General features: G+C 46.6%; 1 protein-coding gene across 3 annotated transcripts in view; it reads right to left on the reverse strand.

Annotated features, from left to right (window-relative positions):
- MYH11 (myosin heavy chain 11) overlaps positions 1–22,149 on the reverse strand; it is a 127,623-nt gene that overhangs the window by 68,736 nt on the left and 36,738 nt on the right. For all 3 annotated transcript variants that reach the window (XM_070779711.1, XM_070779710.1, XM_070779712.1), the window contains exon 4: positions 10,500–10,527. In XM_070779711.1, the coding sequence (XP_070635812.1) occupies positions 10,500–10,527 (28 nt within the window). The remainder of the gene's footprint in view (positions 1–10,499; positions 10,528–22,149) is intronic.

The following is a 22,149-nucleotide window of genomic DNA, read 5'->3' on the forward strand; positions in this document are numbered from 1 at the left end:
TCTCAGAGTACCAAGATATAAGGTACAAGTTTTAGAAATGTCCCTTACAAAGAAGAAGGAAGAGGAAAAGCACAAGGAGAAAAAGAAGGAGCAGGAGGGGAAGGAGAAAGAGGACAAAGAGGGAAAGAAAAGTGGTTATTCCATCAGCCACTAGACTCACATAAGCCCCTTCATCCTCTAGAGAACTCACTCGAAGGGTCAGGTGCCTAGCTAATGATTTCAGTTAAATATCAAAGGATAAACCTAATTGGAGTAAGTCATGCCAAAGTGTAAATGGCTGATAAGTTTAGATCAGTGGGGCATTGCTTGTCTTATCAAAAGAACACTCCTAGAATACGAACAGTGGTTTTTTATTTTTATTTTTTTTAATGAAACGGCTTCTTGAACCAGCTACACCTCTCCTGGCCACCTGAGGTCACGGTGATGGAATTGTTTTATCAGAGGATTCTAGACTGCCTCTGTCTCCCACTCTTCTTAGTAAAAGGGAAAGATGACCTCAACTAAATCTTTCCTCCTTTCTTGTCCTCTCCTCTGATTTTCTTTTTTTTTTTTTTTTTTTTCTTCCTTTGCCTAGACTCACATTTGCTGAGCTCACTGAATATTCTGAAACGCACTAATTTTTTTAAAGTCTGAATTCATCTACCCTGAGGTCGGGTCAGTGTTCTCCATGCTGAACCAGTGCCACCAGTGCCAATGTGGTGCTTGTCCTTTTTACCTAATTAGGAAATAAAAGAAATTAACTTGCTCTGCCAAGGGCCCATTAATAACTCTGTTCACGGCAAAACAGAAGGAAGGAAGGAAGGAAGGAAGGAAAGAGGGGAGGGTGGGAGGGAAGGAGAAAGGAAGGAAAAAAGAAGCAAAGAGAAAGAGAAAGGGAGGGACAAAGGGAGGGAAGTAAGAAGGTGGGGGAAGGGAAGGGATAGAGAGAAGGGAGGGAGGCAGGGAGGGAGGGAGGAAAAGATACATATGCCCCGAACTGTCAGACCCAATCCCATGGGCCACCATCCAGGAATCAAGAGTCAGGTCTCCAGGAAGGTTAAAACATCGCACCACGTCTCATGACAGTATTAACACTGTCTTCTCCCCCATTCCTAATGGTCTTTATTCCCAATGGTCACATTATTTCACGTGGCGTCAGAGGCACTTTTTGAGATGGGAGCTACGGAGGCATTATCCTCATTTTCTTGAGGAGGAAAACTGAGTCCATATTTTTTTTTTTTTTAAGGAGAGAATTGATTTTTTGGGGGGAGTGGAGGCCCTGTGTTAATTGTTTCATGGGCATTATCTCCTTTACCTCCGCTCCCCCAATCCTGAAGGGAGGACATATCACTTTCATGTTATTACAGGACAGGAACTTGGGACCAGGGTGAGTAAGCAACTTGCCCAAGGTCACACAGCAAGGCAAGAGCACATTCAGCACTGAAATCAGGTCTCTGATTCCAGTGTAATCAGGATTCTTTCTATGACATTTTGCCAAGTCTGTCCATGACACAGACCCAACCCTCTAAGAACATGCTTTCTAAGGTCAGAGGAAAGCAATAGGGAATAGGAATTGATATTTGTTGAAGACCTACTCCAGGCTACTGGGCTCAGAAATCTTTTTATTTAATCCAACAACCTAATGAAGGAGTCCTTGATTATTTCTGTCGCCCACTTGGGGAAAATGAGGCTCAGAGAAGTTGAAGTGTTCTAGGTCACAATTTCTATTAACACACAGATCAGGAATAGAGGGGTAAGATTTGTACATGGGCCAAGCTGATGCCAGAGCCCATGTTCTGCCCCCTACCCTTTCATTTTTAAAGTGAGAAAAGGGGATGGAATGCAGGAATACTGAGTGAAGCCCTGAGCCATCAATGAGTTATTCCATATATTCTGGGAGACTTCAATTGCCTTACTAGACTATTTTTGAAAATCTGAGCAGGTACCAATGAACCAAGCCACTCAGTCATTTACACCTTAGTATGAATTACTTCTATTAGGATAATGTCAGAACCTCTGATAGACATCACCCCAAACTGAGGGGGCTAGGTTCTGATCAGAGCAAGAAGAAGGAAAGAAAACCTCAGTGTGGGAAACCGCCTATGTAGCTGGTCCTGAGTCCATTCATATCCAAGACAAGAGTCAGGACAGCTGTGCACACATTGACCCTGGATCACTACAGCCCCTCCTTTTCCCGCCATGATTTCCTGGTCTTTAACCTCGCAAGGGCGAGGAAGTGACATACAGACTCTGGGAACCTGCTTCTCCCCACGTGGCTGCTTGGCTCAACAGTCTCCAAGTTTTATTGATAAAAATAAATTGTCCTGGGAGGTTCTGCCAAAGTAAACAACCCAAGCTCCAGGCTCATGGGCGTCTGAAGATTGATGTGCTCAGGGCTGCTTCAGAAACATCAATATCTTTGCTTTTCTGACCCCAGACTCTAAGAATAAAGATGCCTTCTCGGTCAGTGCACCCTAAACTTCAGTCCTACTTTTTTTTTTTTTTTTTTAATTTTAGGCTGCACTGGGTCTTCATTGCTGCAGGCAAGCTTCAGTTGCTGTGGTGCACGGGCTTAATTGCCCTGAGGCATGTGGGATCTTCCCGGACCAGGGATTGAACCCGTGTTCCCTGCTTTGGCAGGCAGATTCTCAACCACTGGTCCACTAGGGAAGTCTCTCAGTCCTGTTTCTTAGGGGACTTTGTGTCCAGCTCCCTCATCCTTGAGGAAGACTCGGCCTCATGACCACATACGGCCTCCTGGCCTTGTAATTACCTTACTGCCAAGTCCTTTTAATCAGTCCAGGCTCAGCAGTTGGAAGGAGGCTACCCAATGGCTGCTTAATCCCTCAGCCCCAAGCTGGGCTGGATTCATGGGTGTGTGACCTGTCCAGTTCCATGGGGACTACCCTAAAGGGGGTCCTGTGCTTGATCTAATGCTCTGATGTTGTGATCTTGAATTGCTTAATAATTTTTGAACAAGGGCCTTAGCTTTCTCATTTTGCATAATTTAACAAATCAGGTAGCTGGTCCTAGCTCCCATGGTGAAACACCATTTCTGAGTCATTTCAGCTGTGGTCTGCCCTTGGTAGCAAAGCTAAATTGTCTCGAATCTGTCAGTCCCTAGTCCTCATGTGACTCCCACCTCTGTAACCAGCCAAGTCCTCTGGTGTTTGTGCTGTCCAACTCCTACACATCCTGCAAAGCTCAGTTAGTCTCTGCCTTTATTTTGAGTACTGCCTCAAGCTCCCCAGGCAAAAGCAGTGCCTCTTTCCCCTGCAGCATCAGTCAGCAGAGCAACACAAGGGGCTCCAGGGCCAGACTTCCTGAGTTCAAATCCCTGCTCTGCCCTATGTGATTATGGGCAAGTCATTTAACTACTCCCATGGACAGTATGAAAAGGCAAAAAGATATGACGCTGGAAGATGAGCCCCCCAGGTTGGTAAGTGGCCAACATGTTACTGAGGAAGAATGGAGAAATAGCTCCAGAAAGAATGAAGAGGCTGGGCCAAAGCAGAAACACTGTTCAGCTGTGGATGTGACTGGTGGTGGAAGTCCGATGCCATAAGGAACCTGGAAGGTTCAGTAAATTGGATGTGGTCAGGCAGGAGATGACAAGACTGAATACTGACATTTTAGGAATCAGTGAACTAAAATAGTCGGGAATGCACAAATTTGATTCAGATGACCATTATATCTACTACTATGGGCAAAAATTCCTTAGAAGAAATGGAGTAGCCTTCATAGTCAACAAAAGAGTCTGAAATTCAGTACTTGGATGCAGTATCAAGAACAATGAATGATCTTGGTTCATTTCCAAGGCAAACCATTCAATATCACAGTGATCCAAGTCTATGCCCCAACCAGTAATGCCAAAGAAGTTTAAGTTGAACAGTTTCATGAAGCCCTACAAGATTTTCTGGAACTAACACCAAAAAAAAAAAAAGATGTCCTTTTCATTACAGGGGACTGGAATGCAAAAGTAGGAAGTCAAGGGATACCTGGAGTAACAGGCAAATTTGGCCTTGGAGTACAAAATGAAGCAAGGCAAAGGCCATCAGGGTTTTGCCAAGAGAAAACACTAGTCATAGCAAACATCCTCTTCCAATAACACAAGAGATGACTCTACACATGGACATCACCAAATGATCAATACTGAAATTAGATTGGTTACATTCTTTGCAGCCAAAGATGGAGAAGCTCTATACAGTCAGCAAAAACAAGACCTGGAGCTGATTATGGCTCAGATCATGAACTCCTTGTTGTAAAATTCAGGCTTAAATTGAAGAAAGTAGTGGAAAAACACTAGATCATTCAGGTATGACCTAAATCAAATCCCTTATGACTATACCAGCTTCTCTGGTGGCTCAGATGGTAAAGAATCTATCTGCAATGTGGGAGACCCAGGTTCAATCTATGGGTCAAGAAGATCCCCTGGAGAAGGAAATGGCAACCCGCTGTAGTGTTCTTGCCTGGAAAATCCCATGGACAGAGGAGCCTGGTGGGGTACAGTTCCAATGGGTTTCAAAGAGTCAGACACGACTGAGCAAGTAACACTTTCACTTTATGATTATACAGTGGAGGTGACAAACAGATTCAAGGGTTAGATCTGATAGGGTGCCTGAAGAACTACGGATGGAGGTTCATATCACTGTATAGGAGGAGATGACCAAAGCCATCCCCAAGAAAAAGAAATGCAAGAAGGCAAAATGGTTATCTGAAGAGGCCTTACAAATAACTGAGAAAGTAAGAGAAGTGAAAGGTGAAAGACAAAGGGAAAAATATACACAACTGAATGCAGAGTTCCAAAGAACAGCAAGGAGAGATAAGAAAGCCTTTGTTAAGTGAACAATGCAAAGAAATAGAGGAAAACAATAGAATGGGAAAGACTATCTCTTCAAAAAAAATTAGAGACCAAGGGAATATTTCAAGCAAATATGGGCACAATAAAGGACAGAAATGGTATGGACTTAACAGAAGCAGAATATATAAGATGAGGTGGCAAGAATACACAGAAGAACTGTATTTAAAAAAAAGTCTTAATGACTTGGATAACCACAATGGTGTGATCATTCACCTAGGGCCAGGCATCCTGGAATGTGAAGTCAAGTGGGCTTTAGGAAGCATTACTGTGAACAAAGCTAGTGGAGGTGATGAAATTCCAGCTGAGCTATTTCAAATCCTAAGAGATGATGCTGTGAAAGTACTGCACTCAACATGGCAGGAAATTTGGAAAACTCAGCAGTGGCCACAGGACTGGAAGAGGTCAGTTTTCATTCCAATCCCAAAGAAGGGCAATGCCAAAGAATGCTCAAACTATCGCACAATTGCGCTCATTTCACATGCTAGCAATGTAATACTCAAAATCCTTCAAGCTAGGCTTCAACGGTATGTGAACCAAAAATTTCCAGATGTACAAGCTGGATTTAGAAAAGGCAGAGGAACCAGAAATCAAATTGCCAACATCCGCTGGATCATAAAAAAGCAAGGGAATTCCAGAAAAACATCTACTTCTGCTTCATTGACTATGCTAAAACCTTTGACTGTGCGGATCACAACAAACTGCAGAAAATTCTCAAAGAGATGGGAATATCAGACCTCCTTACGTGCCTCCTGAGAAACCTGTATGCAGGTCAAGAAGCAACAGTTAGAACCGAACATGGAACAATGGACTGGTTCAAAATTGGGAAAAGAGTAAGTCAAAGCTGTATATTGTCACCCTGCTTATTTAACTAATATACAGAGTACATCATGAGAAATGCTGGGCTGGAAGAAGCACAAGCTGAAATCAAGATTGCCGGGAGAAATATCAATAACCTCAGATATGCAGATGACACCACCCTAGTGGCAGAAAGCAAACAGGAACTAAAGACCCTCTTAAGGAAGGTGAAAAAGGAGAGTAGAAAAGCTGGCTTAAAACTCAGCATTCAGAAAACTAAGATCATGGTATCCAGTTCCATTACTTCATGGCAAATAGATGGGGGAAAAATGTGAACAGTGATAGACTTTATTTTCTTGGGCTCCACAATCACTGTGGATGGTGACTGCAGCCATGAAATTAAAAGATGCTTGCTCCTTGGAAGAAAAGCTATGACAAACCTAGACAGCATATTAAAAAGCAGAGACATCACTTTGCCAACAAACGTCGGTCTAGTCAAAGCTGTGGTTTTTCCAGTAGTCATGTATGGGAGTGAGAGTTGGACCATAAAGAAAGCTGCTGCTGCTAAGTCGCTTCAGTCGTGTCTGACTCTGTGTGACCCCATAGACGGCAGCCCACCAGGCTTCCCCGTCCCTGGTATTCTCCAGGCAAGAACACTGGAGTGGGTTGCCATTTCCTTCTCCAATGCATGAAAGTAAAAAGTGAAAGTGAAGTCGCTCAGTCATGTCTGACTCTAGTGACCCCATGGACTGCAGCCTACCAGGCTCCTCCGTCCATGGGATTTTCCAGGCAAAAGTACTGGAGTGGGGTGCCATTGCCTTCTCTGAAAGAAGGCTGAGCGCCAAAGAATTGATGCTTTTGAACTGTGCTGTTGGAGAAGACTCTGGAGAGTCCCTCGGACAGCAGGGTGATCCAACCAGTCAATCCTAAAAGAAATCAACCCTGAATATTCATTGGAAGGATTGATGCTGAAGTTGAAGATCCAATACTTTGACCACCTGATGGGAAGAGCCAACTCACTGGATAAGACCTTGATGCTGGGAAAGATTGAAGGCAAGAGGAGAAGGGGACGACAGAGGATGAGATGGTTGGATGGCAACACTGACATGAGTTTCAGCAAGCTCCAGGAGTTGGTGATGGACAGGGAAGCTTGGTGTGCTGCAGTCCACAGGGTTGCAAGGAGTCAGACATAACTGGGCGACTAAACAACAATAACTGTTATTACTGAGGTCAACTTGAATCTACTTTCATATTAAATAATATGAATCATTCTGAGGTCAACTTGAATCTACTTTCATATTAAATAATATGAATCATTCCAGATTTTGATGCTGTATGAAAATTTCTTGCAATTCTTGTAACTGACCAGTGTGTGTGTATGGCAGGAACTGAGGGCTCAGTCATCTATAAGAACCTTTTCAGGCCCAAAGTTCTGGGATAGAGGTGGTAAACAGGTAGCCCCACTGGCAAAGCCAGCCCACCAATGGATTTTATTTGGCTGATGCTCTGTGTATATGACACCCCACTCCAGTACTCTTGCCTGGAAAATCCCATGGACAGAGGAGCCTGGAAGGCTGCAGTCCATAGGGTCGCTGAGGGTCAGACACGACTGAGCGACTTCCCTTTCACTTTTCACTTTCATGCATTGGAGAAGGAAATGGCAACCCACTCCAGTGTTCTTGCCTGGAGAATCCCAGGGACAGGGGAGCTTGGTGGGCTGCCGTCTGTGGGGTCACACAGAGTCGGACACAACTGAAGTGATCTAGCAGCTTAACAGCTGTGTATATATGTTCATGTAAATTAGATGCAAATATTTAACATTGAATATTTCACATAAAAACCTAAATCTGCAGCTTCTGTTGCAATGTAGAAGTGTCTGGCAGCACTGGACCTGCGTTCTCCCCTGGAAACAACGGACAGAAGAGGTATAGCAACTCGCCCCCTCCTCTCAGATGGGACATTTTCTCCAGTTCACCACACTCCCCACCATCCCCTACTGCCTTACACCCAGGCCTTCTCACACATTAACAGTACTTGGTTGGCTTTGATTGGCCCTTGGGTTTGCAACCACAGTCCTAGATGTCCCATAGTGGCTCTTCTCAGACAGAGGGCTTCTGCTGGGAGACATACTCTGGCCAAATTGATGTCTCAGTTTTTCAAATAAAACACACTCTATCTGACCCCAGTGCCTTTGCATATGCTGTAAACTCTTCCCCTCTTTTCTTCATTGTCTCTGCTGAAATAGCACTTCTTCTAAGAAGCTCTTTCCATTCTCCCAGTTAGAATCTCTCTGATTTACACATTCTCCTAGTTCCAAACATGTCTCATTCCTTGTCATTTTCAGTTTGTAATTACACATTTACTTGAGTGATTTGCTGGGAAAGATTGAAGACAAAAGGAGAAGGGGGTGAAAGAGGTTGAGATAGTTGGATAGCATCACCAACTCGATGAACACGAGCTTGAACAAACTCTGGGAGATAGTGAAGGACAGGGAAGCCTGGTGTGCTGCAGTACATGGGGCCGAAAAGAGCTGGACACAACTTAGTGACTGTACGACAATAATTTTTTTTTAAGTTTCTGAAAAGGTAGTTCCTTCACAGAATCAAACAGCAAATTCAAGCAGTACCAAAGGGAAGAATGTAATTATTGTTCTAGTGGCTGTCTTCCCTCTTGAGAAGAGGGGTCATGTTTATTTTGGATTCTTTCCTATATGCCAAGTATCACCAGTGGAACTGGCTCATTCAATCTGTTGAACAGTGAGTGAGGACAGGAGTGAGTGTAGGGGGACAAAGGAAGGAGGGTGTATTCGTTTCCCATTGCTCCTTTAACACATTACACAGACAGTGGCTTAAAACAACACAAATTGATTATTCTGCAGTTCTGGAGGGCAGAAGTCTGACATGGATTGTACTGAGCTAATACCAAGATGTCAGCAGGGTTGTGTTTCTTTCCAGGAACACCAGGGGAGAGTCTGTTTCTTTGCCTTTTCCAGAGTCTAGAAGCTGTTTTTATCTTTGGCTTCCTCCATCTTCAACGCCAGCAATGGTGGGTGAAGTTCTTCTCACACTGCATCTCCCTCTGACTCCCCAGATTTCTCCCTCTTCCACTGGTAAGGACCCTGCGATTACACTGGACTTGCCTGGATGGTGTAGACTCGCCCCTATTGTAAGGTCAGCTGATTAGCAACCTTAATGCCATGGCAACCTCCATTCTCCTCTGCCTCATCACCTGACACTTGACAAGTTCTGGGGATTAGGAGGTGGCGGTCTTTGAGGGGCCACTACAGGCACTTTCAGTGCACACTGTTTTACTGCAGTTCACAGATATCATGCTTTTCACAAATTAAAGATTTGTGGCAACCTGCACCAAGCATTTCTCCAACAGTATTTGTCCACTCCATACCTTTGTGCCACCTTTTGGTAATTCCTATGATATTTCAAACTGCTTCCCTTTCTATTTGTCATAGTGATCTGTGATCAGTGGTCTTTCATCTATTGCACAAAGATTACAACTCCCTGAAGGCTCAGATAATAGCTAAGATTTTTTTAGCAATGGGTATTTTTTTTTTAAATTAGAGGACAGTTACTTTACCATATTGTGATGGTTTTTGCCATACCTCAACATGAATCAGCATTAGATATATATATGTCCCTTCTCTCTTGAACCCTTTCTAACCTCCCTGCCCATCCCACCTCTCTAGGTTGTCACAGAACATTGGCTTTGTGCTGCCTGCAGCATACAGCAGCCCCCACTGGCTACCTATTTTACAGATGGTAATGTACATGTTTCAGTGCTGGCTACCTATTTTACAAATGGTAATGTACATGTTTCAGTGCTGGCTACCTATTTTACAGATGGTAATGTACATGTTTCAGTGCTATTCTCTCGTATCATTCCATCCTCTCCTTCCTTTACTGTGTCCAAAATGTCAGTGTCTCCTTTGCTGACCTGCAAGTAGGATCGTCAGTACTGTCTTTCTAGATTCCATATATATGCATTAATATATGATATTTGACTTTCCCTTTCTTAGTTTCTTTCTGTTACTTACACTACTCTGTATAACGGGCTCTAGGTTCATCCACCTCATTAGAACTGACTCAAATGCGTTCCTTCTTATAGATGAGTAATATTCTAAGTGATGGGTATTTTTAAATCGAGGTGTATACACTGTTGTTCTTAGATATAACACTGTTGCACACTTAGCAGACTACAGTATAGTGTCAACATAACTTTGATATGTACTGAGAAACCAAAAAATTTGCATGATTTGCTTTACTCTAATATTTGCTTTATTGCAATAGTCTGGACTAAGTCCATGCTGTCTCTGAGGAACACCTGTATCCTGCCCACCCCAAGAGAGATTTTCCTGAATACTGAAAATCCTCTGAGTGATTCTAAACTGAATGTCTTCTGACTATGTATCCAGGTCTTCAAAAAAATAATGATACCTACCACCAAATACGGCACAATGTGGCTACTTGTGAAATTTTAGGGTAAAGTTTAACACAAGCCAAGACTTCCTCACTGATGGATATGCCTTCTATTTTCACAGAGCTATTACAGAATTACATGCAATTCTGTCTGTAAATTATTTAGTTCAGGGCCTGGAACACAGTGAATGCTCAATAAATGGTAGTTTTAAAGAGGGGGGCAGTGCAGAACAAGATGGCACCAGGTACCACCTGCAGTTTAGGGGTGCTGGCCTCAGCATCAGAGCGTTTGTACAACAAATGACCATCTGCGTTGTGCTGGGGATACGGTGGTACATGGAATATCAAACAAATCAAAAGGTCCCCATGGACCTTTTTCTTCAATAAGTTGGGTCTTAACTCAGAAAAGCAGAAGAAAAAGCAGCTCCACTTACGTGCAGAGAATGGACTGGTCCTCCCGATCTGAGAACAAAAACAAACAAGAGCCACGAGTTAGAATCAGCTCTGAGTTGAGGGTCAGGACATGCTGCCGCCCAGGGCTCCCATTTAAGCTCACACACCCTGGCCCCTCTGGGGGTGACAAGGGGCCAGCTGAGCTCATTGCCCAGGGCATAGGGGACAAGACCAAAGACAAGAGGGCAACAAAGCCCTGGAGGCAGCCCCAGAAAGATGCTGGAATCTGACCCATTCAGGAGGCAGTGAGCATCCCGGGCCCACCCCCTCGGAGTGGAGGGGGGTTCCCAGGAGACCCACTCTGTACAGATGAAGTCACAGACAGAACACCGACTTTGGATCCAGACAGACTGGGTTTCCTCTTGGCCACTTCCCAGCTCTGTGGCCTTGGGCGAATATTCTTAACCTCTCCAAGCCTCAGTTTCTTTATCTGGCAGTGGACATTTTTAGCTTGAAAATCCAGTATGCTTTCCCTCTTCTTCTGGCAAGAGCATCCTATTCCTTAAAGAGACATGTCCAGGGGACTTCCCTGGTGGTCCAGTGGTTAAGACTCTGAGCTTTCAATGCAAGGGGTGCAGGTTTAATCCCTGATCAGGGAACTATGATCCCATGTGCCGACAGAACAACAATAACAAAAAAGGAGACACGTCCCCTGTGCCACTCCACTCCCGTTATCAAGCACTGTCTTGGTGGGACTGACCCACAAGCTCTCCCAGCCAAGAGGCAACAGCATTTCCCAGGCTGCGTCAATCAGATTCTCTGAGCTAAAACTCCAACCTGGATCAAGGACGGAGAAGCTCAGCGGGTGGGCAGAGCCCTAAGGGGGCCTCACTTCCTGCGCCCCAGAGCCCAAGCAGCCCCAAGTTTCTGACATTTTCTGAAGCTGGCTCCCCACTCTTCCCACACATTTGTGAGCTCCCCAACACTCCTCCAGAAATTCCTTTCCTAGATAAGGTCTCTGTCGCTTACCACCAGAGAACCCTGGTGGGCGCAGAGGGCATCGTGAGACTACACGGGATTAAGCAGATGTTACTGATCACCTTTCACTCTTAAAGTGACCTCAGGAGGTGGAGCCAAGATCCCCTATGAGGGTCATGGGTAAGGTGACACACTCCAACCGTTGGTCAGTTAATCATAACCGAGAAAGAACATCCTCTGCTGGGCAATGCTGATGCAGCTTTTCTTAATTTCATTCCTGGCTCCAACCCCACCTTCACATCTCTCAGCCTCTCCTGATCAAAGGTCTCCCTGGATCTAGGGACATCTTCCTCAAGATCCCTTCTCAGAGTGATCTTTCCGATATGCTGAGCTACCCAATCGCTCTGCTCCTCAACACTCTTCCACTTTGAAAGTGTCTTAAAATGTTAAACATAAATTTATCATATGACCCAGCTATTCCACTCCTAGAAATCTACCCAAGAGAATAGAAACATGTGTCCCTATAAGACTAACACATGAATGCTCACAGCAGAGTTATCATACCAACTAAAAAGTAGAAACAACCCAACTGTTCCTCTGCTGGAGGATGGATAAATAAGATGTAGTCTATCCACCCAGTGAAATATTATTCAGTCATAAAAACAATGAAGTACTGATACAGATTACACCATGGATGACTCTCAAAAACATGATGTTAAGTAAGTCTGACACAGAAGGCTACATATATATTGTCTTATTCCACTTACATGAAATGTGCAGAAGAGGTAAATGCATAGAGATAGCAAGTAGATAAATTAGTGGTTGCTGAGGGCTGGAGTGGGGTGACTGCAAACAGGTATGAAAGGTCATTTGGGGGCTTGGAAACTGGATTGTGGTGATGCTTACATAAGTCAATCTACTAAAACTCACTGCATTTTACACTCACAGTGGGTGAATGTGGAGTATGCAAATTTTATCTTAAGTTGTTTTTAAACATGTGCATGTCCCCCAGGCCCCTTATGTGAGGCCCAGACTCCTGAACATGACATCCAAGACCTCCCATGACTGGCCCTGCCCACCTCCCCAGCTTCGGCATCTCTATGCCCTTCACTCTCAATTTCCAGCAACCCCACTCAGATAAACCCCCAACCACACTCCGTGCCTTTGTTCAGGCCATTCCTGCTGCCTAGCAGGTCTTTCTCCTCTCCTTTCCTGGCTACTTCCCTCAGTCTCAAAGATAATACCTCTTCCAAGAAGTCTTCCCCGTAGTGATGAATCCAGGAGGCAGCTTGGCTATAAGTCTCTGACAATACTCCTAAGCTATCACAGTAGTCAGCCTTGCTAGAGAGAAGAAGCCCCAGGAAGAGCCCCTAGTCTCCATCAAATAATCTGACTGCTGCCTCCAAGCCCCCCTTGATAGGAATCCTAGAGCTGTCACTGGTTCCTGCCCATCACCAAGACACGCCTCCACTTCCACCGCCCCTGTGCTGCCTGAGCGCCCTGTCCCAGGCTGGCACTTTTGCTCCTTGTGTCTCTGCCCCCACAGAATTATGAATTACTCATAAGCAAAAACATCCAGATCTGGACCCCACTCCCCTCAGTTTCCGGGAAACTGAGGTCATGTCCTCAATCCCTAAGCCCCTGACACAGAGAAGGCACAGTTTGGCGAGCACTGAAAAAAGCCAACCCCAAACCTGAAGACATGAGCTTCTTGAAGACATGAGCTTCAACATACATGCGAGAAATTGACACCAGTGACTTCCCTGGTGGTCCAGTGGTTAAGAACCTGCCTCCCAATGCAGGTGATTTGGGTTTGATCCCTGGTTGGGGAACTAAGATCCCCCATGTCACAGGGCAACTCAGCCTGCACACTGCGGCTAGAGAGGCCAAGTGCTGCAATGAAAGAGCCCTTGTGGGCCACAGCTGCCTGTAGGGGCTAGCTTTAGGGGGCCCGGGGAGGTTCCACTCAGGCAAGCTTGATCTCTGAGCCAAGGGCCAACAGGAGGTCCTTGCAGGGAGAAAGGCCACAGGAAGGAGGCAGCTGAGCCTTTGGCAGGAGAACTTTCCATCACCACAAAGTCCCATTTCTGGTCCAGCTGCACTGATTCCCATCAGGCCAACATGCTCTGCCTCCTGCCTCTGACTCTGACCTTGGGCTGATCCACAAATTTCAAGAAACAGCCATACCAGAAACCCTCACATGTGTGCCCAAGGACAAATGCTTAATTTGGTCACTGCAGCAATATCAGTCAAAGAAAAAGACTAGAAAGGAGTGATTTTGAGGTGGACAGACAATGGACTGTCTCCACCCATCTGCTTTCGGGACAGAGGTGGCCTTTCCAGCAGCCTTGGGAAACCTGAGCCCAGAAGACAAGAGATTGACAGGGTCCATGCCTGTCTGGAGGCTTTTCCTCCCAGGTCCCCAGGAGAGGAAGTGGCTCCAAGGGGAAGGCTTGGCAGCTGCCGGGGCAGCTCCATGCTGGGTGCTGCCAGGGGACCTCCGGCCTGAGACATTCCCATCGGAAACACACCACTCCAAGCGTGGGAAGCTAACTGTGTCGTGGTTAGTTAGGGGCAGGAGGGCTCGGTGTGCATATTGCTTGCTGACCTGTGCGGAGCCCAGGAGACCGACTTCCCGGGGCTTTCTAGCTGATTCCTTTCCTGAGCCTGAGTTCATGTCTGCAATGAGGGAGCAGAGTTCTAAGAATGTGCAAAGGAGTCCCCCAACCCAAGCTTTGCACATGCTGTTTCTTCTTCCCAGAGCACCATCTGTATTGCTTTTGAACCTGCCTTGTCCATTCTTTTTTTTTTTTTTTTTTTTTACCCCAATGAGGTGAAAACCATATAAACATAAATTAAACCACGTAGAAGCGAACAACACAGCGGTAGGTTGTACCTTCACAAAGTCGTGCAACTCACACCTCTGTCTAGTTCCCAAACCTTATCAACCCCCCAATAAAACCCCACATCCATTAAAGAGTCACTCTCCATCTCCCGCTCCCATTAACACCTGGCCCCACTGATCTGCTCTCTGTTTCTATGGATTCACCTATTCTGGACATTTAACACAAACACAAGTGGTCTTTTGTGTCTGGCTCCTTTCACTTAGCATGATGTATCTGAGGCTCATCCCTATGGTAACATGTATCTGAACTTCGTTCCTTCTTATGCCTGAATCGTCCTCCATTGTGGGCAGATCTCATTTTGTGGTTCCACTCATCCATTGATGGGCATTTGGGTTGTTTCTAGCTTTTGGCTATTGTGAACACTGCTGCTATGAACACTCATGTACAAGTTTTGTTTGAGCACCTGTTTTCAATTCTTTGGGTATATATTCTAATTGATTCTTGAGATGTCACCCTGAGAGTCACCTCCTCTATAATATTTTCTCTGACCCCATACCTCCCTAGAGCTAAGCTGGGGGCCTCTCTACTGTATGTCCCCTCCAGAGCTGCCATGGACAGTGGTGCAAGTCAGACACTGCATAACTCTAAGGGGGAACCATTTACACTGGTCACTATAGATCTGTATATTTATTACAACCATCTTTCAACAGACGGAGGAAAACTGCCTTGAGAAAGGGGTAAAAGTGTTAGTCACTCAGTCGTGTCCAACTCTTTGCGACCCCATGGACTGTAGCCCACCAGGCCCCTCTGTCCATGGAATGCTCCAGGCAAGAATACTCGAGTGGGTTGTCATTCCCTTCTCCAGGGGATCTTGCTGACCGAGGGGTCAAGCCTGGATCTCCTGCATTGCAGGTGGATCCTTTACCATCTGAGCCAAAACAGGGGGTACCTTTGTCTAATTCTATAAAGGTACCACCCAGTCTAGTGGTGACCCTAGCTCCACTAGTTCAAAGATTCCCTGCCTTGCAGCGCTTAACCTCATCATGATCATTGTTTCGCCTCAATACCTTTTAGAAGAAAGGATTAATCAGAATGGTAATGGGCCATTTCCCTATGATACAACAGGCAGAATTTTTTTCATCTTAGTAAAAATTATGCTACTTTATATTATTTATAATAGCCAAAGAGTACAAATGATACAAATGTCCATCAGTTGGTAAATGGATAAACAAAACGTGGTCTATTTGTACAATGGAATATTACTCAGCCATAAAAGGAACGGCACACTGATACAGGCTAAAACATGCATGAACCTTGAAGATATTACACTATGTGAAAGAAGCCAGTCACAAAGGACCACATATTGTATCATTCATTCCATTTATTCTAAATGTGCAGAAGAGGCGAATCTATAGGGACAGAAAGTATCAACACTAGTGACAGTATTGAACTAGGAGTGGGGAAGGGAATGACTACAAGAGGGCACAAGATTTCCTTTGCAGATGATAGAAAGATACACTTAGATTGTGGTGATGGCTGTGTAACCTTGTAAATTCACCAAAAACCAGTGAGTTGCATTCTTAAAATGGATTAATTTATGGTTTATAAATTACACCAGAATAAAACTTTTTAAAAAACACAATGTTACTTTTACGCCATCTCTGAATCAAGAGATCTGATTGCTCAGATTATCACACAGAATCTGCTGAGCAATCTGATTGCTTAGATTATCACACGGAATCTATTCACTTTTCAACAGTTATGAAACTGTGTTTTTTCCTTAAATAAACATGAATTCTTTTTACTTAGATTACAAAATTAGTACACAACCACTGAAGAAAGCTTGGCAAATACAAAATCCCCCTAACCCGTGATGGTTAACATTTGGATATATCTTCTTTTCATTATTTTTTATAGGAGTTTAGAGTGATTTACACAATTGACACCATACTATGGCATGGTTTTTTAGTTCTTTTCATTAACAGTGTTTCCTTCTTGGGCTTCCTTGGTGGCTCAGGTGGTAAAGAATCTGCCTGCAAGGCAGGAGACCCAGGTTCGACCCTTGGGTCGGGAAGATCCGCTAGAGAAGGGAATGGCCACTTACTCCAGCATTCTTGCGTGGGAAATCATATGGACAGAGGAGCCTGTGGACTACAGTCCATAGGGTCACAAAGAGTCAGAAACGACTGAGTGACTAGCTTTATATGCATTGACCATGTTGTACAGTCTTTGTTACTGACATTAAATGGCCTTATAATAGTCCACAGAGAGGTTCCTGCTCTTTCTCCAACCTCATCTGGTTACTCCTCTCCCCCACTTACATCCCAGCCACACTGACCTTCTTGGCACTTTCGTAATACATCATACTCATTCCTGCTTCAGGGCCTTTGCACAATCTCCTCCTTTTGCCTCTAAAGCTCTTCCCCATTTCTTGATGTGACCAGATCCTTCTCACCTTTTATTTGTTGTGTAGTCACTCAGACATGTCTGACTCTTTGCGACCCCACGGACTATAGCCCACCAGGCTCCTCTGTCCATGGAATTCTCCAGGCAAGAAAATTGGAGTGGGTTTCCACTTCCTTCTCCAGGGGCTCTTCCCGACCCGGAAATCAAACCTGGGTCTCCTGCACCGGCAGGCAGATTCTCTACTACTGAGCCACCGGGGAAGCCCTTCACTTTTCACACCCCAGTCCAAATATCATATCCTCAGATGGAGCCACTTTTGACCACTGCACACCCATAGCCATTACCCTCAGTTTCTCTTGATCCCATCTTCCTGTTTTATCTTCTCCTTAGGGGGGAAATAACATTATAATTTTGCACCTGGAATTATTTTTTGCTTACTCAACACAACTGCTTTTAAAGCTTCTCCTACTAGCCCCTGAGCTCCTGAGGTTCAAAGGCTGTGCCTGATCCCGGGAGGCAGGGACAATGTGTGATACACAGTAGGTACTCAGGAAATGCTTAATGATTTGAATCAATCTCAAACAATCTTTTCTTCCCTCTCTCTTAATCTCTCTCAGAAAGGCAATTCCGATTGAAGCCACGGTGAGTGATTCTTCCTATATTCACATACTCACTCAACAAACAAGTCCAGAGCGCCTACTCTGTGCCAGGCACTGGAAACACAGGGTTGACTACACCGACCTAGTCTTTGCTTTTGAAAGGCTTATGATCTGGTGCGAGGGTCAGACAGGCAAAGAACTGACTGCAAGACGTGGGCAAATTCCACAGTGCCTATGTGCCCAAAGTGCTACTGAAGGTACAGCTGTTTTACCTTATTAAAAAATGTTTTTAAATATTTATTTATTTATTTGGCTGCACCAGGTCTTAGTTGAGGCATGCAGGCTCTTACTTGTGAAATGTGGGATCTAGTTTTCCTGAGGGAGCCAGTTTCCCTGACCAGGGATCGAACCTGGGGCCCCTGCATCGGGAGCTCCTAGTTTTAGCCACTGGACCAGCAGGGACGTCCCAGTGTAGCTGTTTTAACATACCCTGAGAGGCAGGATATCCCAGCAGCTGTGGTGGCCACTGAGCTGCATGGAGAAGGATGTGTAGGAATCCCCAGGGGAGAAGCCACCAAGGAGGCGGAGCGTCCCATCAGGAGGGCCTGGACCTCGGCACCTCAGGGCCGGGAAAGGGCACAGCATCACAGACCAGATGGCCGGCGGACCGCATCCCAGCATTCCGCGCGCGGGTTAAGCCCCGCCCCCTGCCCCGAACCTGGAGACCACCCGGTCTCACACTTCAGCTGCGGACACCTCGGTGTCCCCTCTGTCCCCTGGGCCTTGGGGTCTGGCCTTGGATGAGCAGGTGTGCGAGGGAGTTCTCCAAGGACTGAGAGGGCTCTCCGCCGCCTCCCCCGCAGCAGGCCTGAGACTCCCAGGAGACGCCCAGCTCCCCACAGACCAGCTATTTCGGCCTGATCCCAACACCAGCTCTTGGTTTCTGGCTGGGGAAGCCAGAGGCCCGCGGGCTGACCATAAAAGGACAAAACCCAGCTGGGTCTGAGCGAGGCCTGGGCTGGCTTCTTCTCTCCCGCCTTCCAGTGCCAGGGTGCGTGGGATCAGGCGAGAGGGGGGTGGCCAAGCCCTGTCTCCCGCGGGGTCACCACTCCCCCTGACCTCCAGGCCCCTGGGGGTGAGGCCTGGCCTCCACAGCGCAGAAAGGTGGATCCCCACGAATGTCTGCCACCCTCCAAGGTAGACGCAGAAAGTTCCAGACACCCCCGCCCCCGCCTGGAGCTGACGGCCAACGCCCTGCCCCTGCCCTGCTGGGCACCACACTCTCCAGGCACCATCGGAATAAACCCACACAAGCACTGGGGCAGGTGCCATCCTTGTTGGGACAAGTGAGGAGACCAAGGCACAGAGAAGTGGGCGCATCTGTAGAGCCAGGATTCCAGCCCAGCTCAAAAGCGACGCCCTGTGTACACGCTGCTATATTAAAAATGGGTAACCAATAAGAACCTACTGTATAGCAGGTGGAACTCTACCCGGTGTTATGTGTCAGCCTGGATGGGAGCCAGGGGTTTGGGGGAGAATGGATACATGTATATGTATGGCTGGGAACCTTATCTGTTCACCTCATGCTATCACAACATTGTTTGTTAATGGGCTATACCCTAATACAAAATAAAAAGTTTAAAAAATAAATAGCACCCCGGAGAAACAAAAGGGATGCCCTAAACCTCTCCTCTGTAGGTCCAGGCCTTCTTCTCTCCACCCTCCTGCCCCAGCAGCGTGGGGAGGAACATTCTGGGTGAGCTGAGGTACTCTGAGAGCTTGTGCTGGACCCAACAGGACTCTTCCAGACCCACATGAGGCAGATCTGGCCAGTGAAGTGGGCATGGGTTCATGACCAGTATTCTCCCAGTGGTCTCCTGGGCCTCGGCTCCAGCCTCCAGTCTCTGCATCCTACTCTCTACTCCAGCCCCACAGCCTCGTGCATTGCATCAACTCCTTTAAGCTCACGTTACTTCTCAAGGAGGCCTCCCTGTCCTCCCAGCTTAAGGAGATCCCAGGGTTTCCCGCCCTCCCCCCATAGCACATGTATTTGTGATTTGATTTGATTAATATCTACACCCCTCAGTAGACTGTGCCCCCCAACAACAGTTCCCTCACAGTGGGGCCTCAACACTTTTGGACAAAAAGGGGAAGGGGGAGCCAGATTTTCTCTGAGGCTGGGAGGACACAGTGGGAAGGCCAGAGCACTCAGACTCCAAGAGGAACAAGCCGCTGCCAAGTGTCAGTCAGAGCTCCCCAGGTCCACTCCCCTCAGCATATCTGCTTTCCAACTCAGTATTTACTGGTTATTAAAAAATGATAATAATTCTCCTTAGCTCTCTCCCATCTGTGTGAGACACCATGGGCCGTCCATAAAACATGTATCAGAATCAGATGATCCTTCTTCTTCATTTCCTGCCAAAGAACGTGATCTTCTTGTGATAACTCAGAGGGCCAGCCAGACAGGGCCAGACAGATGGAGCCACCAGCACCCCTCGCCCTGCCAAGCCAGATGCTGAGCTGAAAGCAGAGGCAAAGTCTCGGTGAGGCAGAGAGGCAACTGGTCCCCTCCCGGGGGTGGGGGGGTGGGGGGGGTGGGGGGGCGGGTGTTGCAGGAACACAGTCTCTGCAGCAAAATGTCTGGGAAATTACTTCTGGGCTCCACTTCTCGGGCAATTCAGAGCATCATCTTCCTTACCAAGAAGACAGGGATAAAAACCCGCACTTTCCAAGGATGTGAAAAAGACGCAGGGAGATTGGACCCACAAAGAGCTTAGAAAGGGCCCAAGACCCATTCCAAAGCTCAATAACAAGAAATTATTGTCAACTTTATTATCATCACTGCTCCATCATCTCTATCCTCCATAGCAGTGAGCTTGTGAAGTGGTTATAGATGGCAGCAGGTCTGACTCAGGAGGACAGGCTATCAGGCCAAGTTCAACCCTTTCTAAGTATAAGGCCTAAGCCAGTCTCTTAGCTGGCAGCTCCATCTGTCTGGCCCTGTCTGGTTGGCCCTCTGAGTTATCACGAGCAGCCTCAGTCTCCTCATCTGTTAAAGGGGGCTGACAGCACTGCACTACCTACCACACCACACTGCCCCAGAGGGAAGATAAGAGTATCCAGTGAGGGACTTCCCTGGAGGTCCAGTGGTTAAGATTCCACCCTTCCAATGCAGGGCCAAGGTTTGATTCCTGGCTGGGGAAGTAAGATCCCACATGTCACAGGCATGGCCAAAAATTAAAAACAAACAAACAAACAAAACTATTGGCTTAAAAAAATCTTTTTAAAAATAAAAAGTGCTTCCAGCTTGGCTAAAGGAGATATCACCAGCTTTGACATTCAGCTCTGGAGCCAAGCGCCTTGGTGTTCTGAGCCTCATTGTCTTCAGTCTGTCACACGGAGAGTCTGTCCTGCAGGGGAGCGGCGAGGGCCAAGGGGCGCAGGATCTATGGGGCAGCGAGCTCAGTGCACACAGATGCCCTTCCTGTCTCTGCTGAGATACAGAACCTCCGGTTGAGCACGGGCCAGCCCCCCCAAGGCCTGCTGACCCGGAAAGAAGGTTCAGACTGAGTGTGGGAACTTGCAAAGCAGAGAACGGAGTTTGGATCATTCTGCCCACCTCCCCACCCCCTCAGACTTCTCCGAAGCTTAAAGAGGGTTCAGCCAAGAGCCTGAGCTGATAAAGGTCTAGCTATTTTTTTAATCCCCTTAAAGTGGCTGGTTAGTACTAATTAGGTGCGGACACAACACTTCCAGTGACAGGTCCCGAGGGCTCCTCTCATCCTCAGAGTGAAATCTCACCTGCCTTTCACACCCTCCCCCACCCCAGGGACCTCAGAGAAGAGGCTAGAGATCCAAACTGGCTTTTGTCAGGAAAGCTTTGCTGATGCTTTCCCCACACTCATCATGCTATAATTTGCTGAAGTCACTCACGCCAGCTTCTCAAGTGCTGAGCCCTCAACGCTAACCCCCTGAGATGGCAGGAGACAGTCCTACAGGAGCAAACAGCCTTTAGCGGGGCAGGAGGGGCGGTGAAACAGCCCAGCATCACCTTGGTCCAGCAAGCCTGGGGCTTCAGAGTCTGATAAACCAAGTTCAAATCTGCTCTGACACTCCTGCGTCAAGTCACCTCCCCGAGCCTCAGTCTCCCCAGCAATAAAATGGGGTGAATGACAGCAGCTGGCTCCAGCACTGCATTGTCTAACCAGTCATGTTCTCCCACAGCAGTCATGTATGGATGTGAGAGTTGGGCCATAAAGAAGGCTGAATGCCGAAGAATTGATAACTTTTGTGCTGTGATGTTGGAGAAGACTCTTGAGAGTCCCTTGGACTGCAAGGAGGTCAAACCAGTCAGTCCTAAAGGAAATCAATCCTGAATATTCATTAGAAGGACTGATGCTGAAGCTGAAGCTCCTATACTTTGGCCACGTGGTGCAAAGATCTGACTCATTGGAAAAGACCCTGATGCTGGGAAAGACTGAAGGCAGGAGGAGAAGGGGACGACAGAGGATGAGATGGTTGGACGGCATCACTGACTCCATGGACATGAGTTTGAGCAAGCTCTGGGAGATGGTGAAGGACAGAGAAGCCTGGCATGTTGTAATCCATGGGGTCGCAAAGAGGCAGACATGACTGAGGCAACTGAACAACAGCAACCAGTCATGTAAACATATGTCCATGAGTGAAGGAAGGGAGGGAGGGAAAAATAAATAAATGTTTAAAGGAGTCAATATTTGCTGCTTCTTAAGAACTATCATGGTCAATGTCCTGGGAAAATTTAAAACATTGTTGGCTTTCTTTACTTTATAGTTTAGTGTTGTTTTTATTCTGGATTACAAACACAGGCACCATAATAGTTTCAA

The sequence above is a fragment of the Bos indicus genome, chromosome 25, assembly GCF_029378745.1.
Source record: "Bos indicus isolate NIAB-ARS_2022 breed Sahiwal x Tharparkar chromosome 25, NIAB-ARS_B.indTharparkar_mat_pri_1.0, whole genome shotgun sequence".
NCBI lineage: Eukaryota > Metazoa > Chordata > Mammalia > Artiodactyla > Bovidae > Bos > Bos indicus.